Here is a 10,628-nt window from a genome sequence, read left to right as displayed (position 1 = left end):
AACACGTTTTAATGTTCTCGAGATTTTTAAGTAGAAGCAAAATATAACGCTAGCAAACATTTATTCAAAAAATTGTATGAAAATATTAGCGGTTCACTATAAACACGCAAGCACTGTTTATCTTATAACATAATGATGTAATGTTAATATAATACATACGTGTAGCAACATGTAATTATAATAGTCGGGTAGAGTGTTGCTTGTGATACTTTCCTCTACGTGGGCAGTCCAATGTATTTGACCTCCACAAAGAACTACTTGGCCTGGCCACATGTACACCCATTCTTTTCGCGGTGTCGTTTCTATTATTTCTAGGGCCTCGCCAATAATCTCTCGTAAGGTATTGCGCATCGCATTCTCAACTTGTCCTAGCCAATCCTCCACATTTCCTTCGGGATAAATCGTCGGTCGTAGCACAACCTCTTCGTATTCAGCAGAATACATTCTCGTTATCCTAAGATCTGAATTCTCAAATCTCAATTCCTCGATGTTTTCAAAACACTTCTTTAAATATGGTTGGATCGCTTGAATGTACTTGGACTGAACGATCATTTTTAAAAGTTCATTGTTGCTAAGAAAGAAGAAGCGTGGGAAAATCATTCGTTTAGTCTCCAAATAATCGGCCAAATCTTTCTCAATAGTTTCTAGGATCAAGAAACATTCTTTCAAGGTTGATAATAAGCTTTTATCCGCACATGTTACAATTACCTGCATTATATAATAAAGTTTTTAAGAAAATTTTTATATTTAAATATTTATTATCTCTATATCTATATATATTATACTATATATTTATTATCCATATTTATTATAAAATATCTGTTTTCTCTCTTTTTCTCTCTCTTTCTCTCTTTTTTCTTTAATATTCATATTTTACACAATAAAACATTTTAAACGACAAATATTGTATTACATTTAAAAATAGCTACGTTTGTTAGCCAATGCAAGTATATTTTAAAAATATAACATTATTTTAGAAAAATAAATACTGGAGAATAAAATAAACAATATGTGGAAATTATTTGTCCATTTTTCACGTTAAAAAAAAACAATGTTATATTTCAAGAATATATTTACATTGATAAATAAATTAGAAAATTTAAAAGAAATTTATGTACATGTGTGTGCGCTTTGCACATTAAATTAAAGTTGACAATATAATAGATCAAAACAACTAATTGAATATTATACTGATTTAATACATATTTTTTGGATAAAAGATAAATTGATATTTTAAAATTATTGATACTCTAACACGTTTACAAAATGATAAATGCACGTAAAATATTAAAATAAATTTATATTACATACATATGGGCAATCACGAGCGTTTTCCATAATTCGCTCCAAGTTGCGTTCCACAGTATTAAATTTACGCGATTCTACAGGCAACTGTCGGTTAATATCTTCAGATGCAAATATTTGTTCTAAATGCATCCACTGCCTGTGTATATAAAATTAATGGGAATATAGCCTAATGTAATAACAAACAGAAATCAAGATGTGAGTATTACTTTTGCACTTCTACCCATAGAACGATCACTTCCTGAATTAATCTCAATTTAGCTTCCCACTCATCAATTTGGCTCTCGAAAACAGCTTTAAAAGGATTAAAACTAAGATGTTGAATTTTAAGTAAATCATCGTCCAAGAAAGTAATAATTTCATCGGAAATCTTCACGATATATTTATCTATACAAAAAGATTAAGATACTATTACGATATGATACAAACAAAAATTAATATATTATTTATATTACAGTCTAGTCTAATGTACCAAATCATGTTTATATAATACATGTTAATTTTAACACTATACGTAAAGAAGATATTCTAATATATGTTAAAACATTTTGATATTTATTTTTTAATTTAATTACTTCTATTTTTATTAAAATATCAAATGACGAAAGTATTAATGTTAAATTTTTAATTTTTAAAATATATTTTTTTATAATTTATTGCATTAAGATCATCGAGATTTCTAATTTATAAAAAATATAATAAACATAGAACGCAATATTTAATGTATGAAGTTGTTTGAAATAAATTTGAATGTTTATATGAATTGTTTTACACACCTGTATCTTTATAAGGAAGAACATTCATTCTAATTGTTTTCCAATCGGTCATAATTTTATCTAGTATATTTTCTATTAAAAATTCTTTTGCTGCCGTGTCTGCCACGGTCTTCACAGTTTCCTTATGTTCCATTATATTAAAATCAAGTAAATTCTTAAAAGATAAAGTTGGCGTGAATTCTATACCAATTTTTTTATTAAGTTCTTTAAAGTGCCGATTTTTCATTCCTGGACATCGCAAAGCTTGTATCACGCTGATGTATGGTTTAAATACTTCGATTTGATCCTTTATAGTGATTGCTATAGCAAACATCTCTATAATGCATGAAAAAAACATTAATAATTTCTTTTTCCTATGTCGTATTCAAATTTTTTGCAATTTCCATATAATACATTTAAAATTCAATAAATTTTGAGCAACATATCAACCTACTTGGATTTTCTTGAAATGCTTCTACGCAATGCGATATCGCTTTGTCCATATCAGCAGTCATATTTTCGATTTGATTCGCATCGAAACTTACCAGAGGATTTTCCACCCATATTTCTTGCCATTTTAACCAATCTGCGTTTAACAGTATATACAAATTTTAATTTGACATATTAAATTAATAAAATTGCTAATTAAAAATGAAACATTTTTTATATTTTTATACAGTATAATTACCGGATGCAGCAATCCATAGGGTTTGGTATGGTTCGAATTCCTTTATTAATCTATTTAATTGTTCATATGGTACAACATCCATACCAAATAATTTTTGCCGTTCATTCAACAATAAACCAAATTCTTGACATTCTTTCATTATTTTTGAAATCCTTTTTACTTCTACAGCCATTTCATGTATTTTCTTGATATCTGTCTGTAGTATCACATTCATAACGTTTCCCATGAGTGTGTCAATCCTCTCTGATAAAAGAATTTCTTCTTGTACTTGTACTTTATGAAATTTTTCATATTCACTGACAAAGCGATTTTTTGCTTCTTCTATCTATACGTAATATGTAAAAAAAAAAGACAAAATATTAAAAATAATAAATATAATAATTTAATTAAAGTAATACATTGCTATTTCTTTTTTAAGAAATATATGTAATAGAATGGCCTTTTAAATTACTATAACTATAAAATAAGTTAATTATTTACATTTATTAAACGTTTATTCTAAAATATAGTATGAACATTTATTAGAATTTCAATTTATCAGTTTTCAAATATCTTTTCTTATTATTAACATTCCCCCGGCAATATGAAATTTTCAATCATAATTTGTAATCTGGGTTCTTAAGATCCACATCTCTATTATTGGACTATAAAAATCTAAAAAATTCTTGTATATTCATTTCATTATTCTGTTCATAAAAGTATTAAGGTACTATTATTAAAAAATTAATAACTTATAAAATATTTAATATTTTATGTTAATATGTGTCAGAATAAAATATAAAATATTTTTTTATAATTTATTTTTAGGTATCTCTATCTTAACACTTTTATATGCAGAATAATTAGAAAAATTACATTGTATTAAAAAAAAATCATAATTTCATTAAAAGAAAAACAAAGTTAATCTTAAAATCTTCGAAGCAAATCTGGATAAAAATTTTCATTATATAGCCCTTTTTATACCATACAATTTTGGTTGCATAGATTTTCTTCTAAACTTAATAGATACAAAGATATTTAAGGTAGTAATAGTTTTTAAGACTCCCTATATATTGGTATGTCTTCAAATCTTACATATAGCTGCACTTGTCGCGGAAAACTGATAGTTTGCCATTTGGTTTCAAAGTCTTTATCGGATAGATTCCACCGGAAGTGATCAAGAATGTCGTATTGAAATTTCAATTTTTGTACAATTTCATCCAGTTTTTTCACCGTCAGTGGTATAGTTTCTATCCAATCCTGTTCTTCGAACAAATGTTCAATATTGCGTGGTGTTGTTCTTAACCTCGTTCTAATTTGCACGTAATCAGACAGAATGACATCGATCTTTGTTCTTAAGCTCTCGGTAAACATAATAAGTAACTGCGTGTAACAGTTCTGTCGTTTCTGTATAAGAAAGTCCCTGAGAGGACGGACATTCACGTAGAAAGGTCCTATGGCAATACCTTTTGGAAGTGTGAGCTCGAGGATCGATTTCATCTTAAAGTGGAACGATATTTCATCTCTGATCTCCGCAATAGTGTGGTCTGCTTTTTTGAAATTCCTGAAAAAAGTGATGATTAAAAAAATAATTGATATTTTTCAGCTTTGTTAATTAATCGCGTTGCCTTCTAATTCAGAAATCCAATTAAATATAGTTATCTAATATCGCCTGAAGCGATCTGAGCTCACTCCACATATTTTTCGACATCCAGTTTGTAAAATTCTAAATATTGCTGGTATTCCTTCAGGTATGCCTTTAGGGATATTGTAGACTTCTGATAAGCGGTCCTCAGGCGTTCTCGAATTTCACAAACCTGTTCCTCTAGTAAGTCGACCGAACTGAGATACAAATCTTTGGGAAAATCCAGGAAAGGTAATAAGAAAGGATCAACTTTTCCAATTTGTTGACATTGCCTCAAAGAATTGTCTAATATAGCTGTAATAATTTCCTAAAATAAAAACTAATTTATTAAATATTTTAATGCTTACAATTAGATGCATAAATTATAGTAAAATCAATTAACCTACTGGATTAATATAAAATTAACAATAAATGTAATTTGAATGTGTATATGTTATTTATATTTTGAACATTCTTTAATAAAGATAATCTTTGATTAAATCTACAGAATCTATAAATAAGTGATATGATTAGATAGTTTAGAAATAAAGGTAAGAAAAATAACCGCATATTTATCCATACCACAAATGAGTCAAGATCCGTTAAATAATAAGCAGTTTTGTCATTCATAGCGATATCAATAATAAAGATAGGATTCACTGGAGATTTAAAGTGTGTGTTTATCAGATCATCACCCCATACAAAATTTTCATCCACATTTAATGTACAAAGAGCTGGAGTTTCCAATATTTCTAAGTATAAGGCCATCGATTTCTTCACGAGATCTCGAAGCGCATCCTGCAGCAACAAATAAAATAATATGATTAATGTTAAAATGTATGTAGAAAATAAATCTAAATTATAAGAGATTATATTCAATAAATTGCAGATAAACATACATCATATTCAATATAATTTGTCAACTAAACAATAGTATTGTATATCAATATTTATTTAAATTTATGTTTACTTAATTGTATAATCTTGTTTATAATTTTTAATACGAGCTTGAATTGGCTTTTTTATTTTCTAATGAATTTTTATAATAAATATTTTTTTCTTTACTTTTTTAGATAAACAATTTCTGAATCTCTATTTTAAAAATCTATTTTTATTTAATTGATTATAACGTAATTAGACTTTAATATTTATATATTGATACTTTTTATATTAATATTCCTATATTATAATTTTAAATAAACACGCAATTCAAGCACATTTTATTATACACATTAAAAGTAAAACGTAGTAAATCAAAACGTATGCAATAAAATACTTTAAGATATACCTGCATTCGATATGTAATAAGAGATATCAATCGTTTCAATTTCATTATATTATTTTCATCATAGTTCTTTTGCTCAGAATCGAACCATTCTTCTCCGATACCTCTTAAACATAGTTTAACCGACTGTACAATCCTTTCCAACCATATTTCTTTCAGATATTTTATCACTATACCAGTCTCTCGCCGCTGCTGCGACTCGAACTCTAACAGGTACATAGACTTTCCGTAATTCGAGACAAAGAGATTCATATTCAATATGTTGCTGCATTCGACGATTACACAACTCATAGCTTCGTATATTTCCGGCAAAACGTACAAAACTGTCCAGCAGAAAAAATTTTTTGTTTCCTGCAATAAATTGTAATCATATTTTTTGAGTAAAATGCATGTCTCTTGTGAAAAAATATTAACGGATTAGTGAAAAAATTATTGAAACGAATAGAATACAATATCCAATGATGGCTTTTCAATTATTATATTTCCAACCGTTATATTGCGAATTCAGTAGTACTTTCTCATAAAGGATCAAACACAAGTATTATATGTAATTCTTTGTAAATACCGTAAAGTCTTCCATTTCAGTGCAAAACTTTCCCATTTCTGGTATTTTAAGTTCATGAATGTCGTTAATTTCATTCCACGAAATGAAATTGAACATTTCCGGCTCTTCCCATATAAGGGATCTCCACATAAGATCGCACATGACGCGACGATATTCCAAAACAACTTCATCCATCAACTAAATATTAAAAAATCAGTAACTGAAGAAAATAAATAGGAAATGTACCTACGTTGAAAAAATGTTTGGATTCAGACTTTATGAAACCTTTTCGCGTGGTTATCAAAACTATAACTTCCTGTTGTTTTTCATCTAGTGTTGGCATACCTTCTAGTAGCATGCAGTCCAAATAAAAGTGATATCTACATATAATTATTGCAAAAAACATTTAAATCACATAAATCTTTTTTGTTAAAATCATTAAAGAATATAAAAAATCCGGAATTTATTATCTGTTTTTGTGCATAATGTTCTAAATTTTTTTCTTAAAAGCAGATCGCTTTTAAGAAAATGTAAACTTTGAATGTATTGGCAAATTCATATTCCACTTTCGTTACGTGAAATAGATATTTTATATAACAATATGTAGCGTTACCATATTAAACCAATACTTTCATGAAATGTTGAAATATAAGAAACTGACATCAGTTTTATTGAAATTTCTTTTTAGTTATACAATATACCTCATATTTGTGATTATTACAAATAAGACATAATATTAAAATACAAAAATATTAAAATACAAAATAATTTAACCTAATAAATTAACCTGATACTAGTCTCCGCAATTTGTCTTTGTTTAATAGCAGCAGCCACTCTCTTGGCAAATTTTCTAGGATCCTCTGCAAAAAATTGAATATATATTCTAGGCAGAAGGAATTTTCGCTTAAGACCATCTAGAGTGAGGACAGTCCACAATTTCTGTTCGTTATTGTAATCCGTAACGGCGGCATAAAACCAACCAAACAAATTATTGAGTATGTCGTAGCGATCAAATATCCATTTTTTATCTATAATCCTTTCGACAAACACTGTGGCTGGTAACGGATAACGAATATCATTAATAATGCCCAGATTTATCCATTCTTCCGTCGTTCTGTCAAATTGCAAAATAAAAGAAAATTATATGTTAAAATTGCGGAAATATTATATATATTATATTATATTAGCAAAAAATATTTTTTAAGAAATATATAAATTGATTGTAAAATATATACCGCTTATAGAAAGAGATATCTTAATTTTTAAATAAAATTATGTAAAAAAACAAATATTTATTTTAAGTAAGTTCGAATTTATATAAATTTTAAACACATAAATTTAAATCTTTTACTTTTACATTTTAATTTAAATTTTAATAAGCATAAAATATCTTTGCTAGACAAGGTTTTAATGGTGCTTTTATAAAGCAAAAGCTCCACTTGACATGGTACTCGAGTCGTCAGTTACCTTAATATTTGTTATAATATATTAAATTTTGTTCTCTATTATGAAATTACTATGAATTTATTATCACAGATAAGTATTCAAATACGTGAAATTATGTTTATACTACAAGCTTCTCTTGCTGTTCTCTACTGTAATATATTTCACAACGTCATATAATGTTATCGTATATTGTTATTGTGTAATGTTAACTATATGCAAAAAAAATTTTTTTTCTTACTATATAAGTTATTATTTTTTACTTAGAAGAACCTTTTATAGATTATTTTGCGTTACAACAATTAAATAATTATATAGATAAGAGAATTATAAGATGAGATAATAATTATAAGATAAGAAAAGAGATTATATAGATAAGAGAAGAATATCATTTTTTATCAAAAACAAAATGACAATATTAACTTTCCTCTAGAAATTAGAAATGAGATAATTGACAAGTAATATTTAAATACTTTAAAAATAGCAATACATGACGAGCAATTAAGTTATTGTAGAATAACGAATTTCTCACCTACAATCGTATTCTTCATCATCAAACAATTCCAATGGTAAGTAACTTGTTTTAGAGTATAAATCGTTTCTCTCTTTGTCGGAAAATAGTGGGTAAATTTTCTCAAAAGGTACCATGTCACATGGCTTGATATTCTCCGCTTTTAAAACATCTTCTATCTTAAGATTTTTATATACTTTTCGTCTTCTTTCCAATTCGATATTACGCGGTAAAATCTTTAAATCGTCAGTATATGCTATTTGTACTTTTGGTAAAAAGGTTTCCGCCGGAAATGCCTTCATTCGTAAAGAAACAAAAATTTCGAAAATTTTTAAATATTTATAGGTATACATTTTATTGAAAATACAAAATCTTGCACTAAGAATTTATATACATTCATTTAATTAGATACAAAGATAGATATAAAATATTAGAAGGAAATGTTAGGAATAGAAATATAACTATAAATCTTTCACAGTATAGATTGGAAAATATTTCCAACTTTATGCATACGTTTCTTCCTATAAAACATAGTCAATTTAAAATTAATACATCCCTTTATATCGTACTAAGAGATTAATAATCCCATAAAATATTAATTTAACAATAAAAGATATTATTAATAACGTAACAAATCTTTAAATTAAATCAAGCAATTGCTTTTACATGATTTTTTACTTGCGTACAATAGATTTGTCTTCAGGGAAAGTTATCCATCGCTCAGCAGCGCCAAGAAAAATTTGCGCTCTTTGTTTAAGACCTTCTACAATCGGACTGTATTGCTCTGTGAGAATTTGCGATGTGAGGTTGGTTCTCCTTGAAGCAGAAGGTAGACCAACTGGTTTTGTACCTGTGTGAATATTTAACATAATTAGTATGCTTTATGATCAAGCATGCTTTGATCTCAATTAAGTATGATATAATTGGTAGAATACTAATGAAATCTTACCTAATATAATATCTGAATAATAATTTCTTCTAGAAGGTCGAGTATTTTTATCTTTGATATTTTCAATATTCATTTTTTAAAGCTTAATAATGTACACATGTCATTTCTAATGATAAATGTGTTAACCAAGGACTCTCTCTCTCTTTAAAATGATAAAAACAAATTAATCTGAGCTAACGAGAGTCAACGCGGAAGGAGATGCGCAACAAAATTTTATTACGCAACTTCTTCTGCGTTAACTATCTCTAATGTTTATTTTTAATTCTTTAAATTTTAGTCATTAAATTCTAACATGGACATTTCGATTTTCATGTTACAAGAGCGAACTTGTCTTCTACGAAGTTTGTTATTTGATGCGATTGTATGTTGTTACATTCGTTAAAGATAATAGTTCAGAAAGCTGTCACCGCTGTTCGTTAGAGTTCCTACAAGTATGTTTAGTATTATATGTCATTCTACCACATTCATTAAGGTTGATTAAGACACCTCTAGACGACATGGCTAATGTATGTATATGCCAACTTTGCACTCATTCGTCATTAAATATTGATCTACATTCAGTATAAATAATTACATTGTCATGTATGTGTATGTATGACATTTGCTTATGTGACAAACGTTTGTCATATCGTCTGGAGGCGCCTTTAGACGTAAAACAATTTAAGTATAGAATAACAATAGCGCTGATAGCGCGCACTATATAATTTTAATTACATAATCTTAATGTCTTAAAGGATTAAAATAAAGACTTTATTTTATTTTAATTTTTTTATAATGAAAATTTTTTTTATCAAAATCACAGGATTAATTATCATCTCAGACAATGCTGATGAAGCTCAATAAATGAATGACAATAATAAATTTAAAATGTTTACATTAATTATTCATAATTTTATTTTTAAAATGTTTACATTTATTATTAATGATTTTATTTTTTTATGAAAATATTTTCCGATATTTTATCAAAATGCGTTGATTGTATCTATTTATGTAATATTTGTTTAATTTGATATTGGACATTTGATTTTATATAACTTTAAATTTTTTGCAATGGTAATTGTTTAATCAGCGTCCGGTATTTCAGTACTCACTGAATAATGTACCGATAGTTACACAGTTGCTCCGATGATAATTCTTCCATGGATACGATTTGGTAGAATATAAAAGAAAATTTCGTTTTTATATAAAACAAGTTTTAGAAAAAAAGAAGTATTAAATATTAAATAGGTATTACATTGCTTTATTTATATTTACATATATTGTAATATATTAATTAACATAATTTGCTGCTGCTAAGAATAATAATTATGGATCAATCTTCATTAATATGGAAGCTTGGTAAACATTTTTACTAAAAATTAAGTTTTGCTTAAAATTTATTTCTTACGTATAATCAGTATCATTATTATATTATTTGTAGAGAAATTATTAGAATTATCAATATAATATAAAACAGAATATATAACACAGATAAACATATTCCTACAGTAAGTAACATAGAATTACTAACTGAAGATAACAGTAAAGTAAATATAACTCTTCTTT

General features: G+C 26.8%; 1 protein-coding gene across 3 annotated transcripts in view; it reads right to left on the bottom strand.

The window, feature by feature from the left end:
* The window catches only part of LOC108746866 (dynein heavy chain 1, axonemal-like), a 94,175-nt gene extending 84,739 nt beyond the window's left edge, over nucleotides 1–9,436 (bottom strand). Inside the window, exons 1-18 of one of the 3 annotated variants that reach the window (XM_018483909.1) lie at nucleotides 9,376–9,436; nucleotides 9,084–9,225; nucleotides 8,821–8,984; nucleotides 8,156–8,430; nucleotides 6,968–7,294; nucleotides 6,431–6,560; nucleotides 6,202–6,378; nucleotides 5,813–5,987; nucleotides 5,640–5,740; nucleotides 4,934–5,149; nucleotides 4,420–4,679; nucleotides 3,823–4,291; nucleotides 2,749–3,073; nucleotides 2,515–2,646; nucleotides 2,082–2,396; nucleotides 1,515–1,692; nucleotides 1,312–1,444; nucleotides 160–708 (exon numbers count right to left, since the gene is read on the bottom strand). In XM_018483909.1, the coding sequence (XP_018339411.1) occupies nucleotides 160–708; nucleotides 1,312–1,444; nucleotides 1,515–1,692; nucleotides 2,082–2,396; nucleotides 2,515–2,646; nucleotides 2,749–3,073; nucleotides 3,823–4,291; nucleotides 4,420–4,679; nucleotides 4,934–5,149; nucleotides 5,640–5,740; nucleotides 5,813–5,987; nucleotides 6,202–6,378; nucleotides 6,431–6,560; nucleotides 6,968–7,294; nucleotides 8,156–8,430; nucleotides 8,821–8,984; nucleotides 9,084–9,156 (3,999 nt within the window). In that variant the 5' untranslated portion in view covers nucleotides 9,157–9,225; nucleotides 9,376–9,436. Of the gene's footprint in view, nucleotides 1–159; nucleotides 709–1,311; nucleotides 1,445–1,514; nucleotides 1,693–2,081; nucleotides 2,397–2,514; nucleotides 2,647–2,748; nucleotides 3,074–3,822; nucleotides 4,292–4,419; nucleotides 4,680–4,933; nucleotides 5,150–5,639; nucleotides 5,741–5,812; nucleotides 5,988–6,201; nucleotides 6,379–6,430; nucleotides 6,561–6,967; nucleotides 7,295–8,155; nucleotides 8,431–8,820; nucleotides 8,985–9,083 lie in introns of all 3 variants that reach the window. The other 2 variants (XM_018483911.1, XM_018483910.1) reach the window with 2 other exon arrangements.
* Between the last annotated feature and the right edge of the window lie 1,192 nt (nucleotides 9,437–10,628).

This window comes from Trachymyrmex septentrionalis, unplaced genomic scaffold (assembly GCF_001594115.1).
Source record: "Trachymyrmex septentrionalis isolate Tsep2-gDNA-1 unplaced genomic scaffold, Tsep1.0 scaffold19, whole genome shotgun sequence".
In the NCBI taxonomy this organism is placed as follows: domain Eukaryota; kingdom Metazoa; phylum Arthropoda; class Insecta; order Hymenoptera; family Formicidae; genus Trachymyrmex; species Trachymyrmex septentrionalis.
Note: the sequence above shows the minus strand (reverse complement) of the source record. Positions and strands in the feature narration are given on the sequence as shown.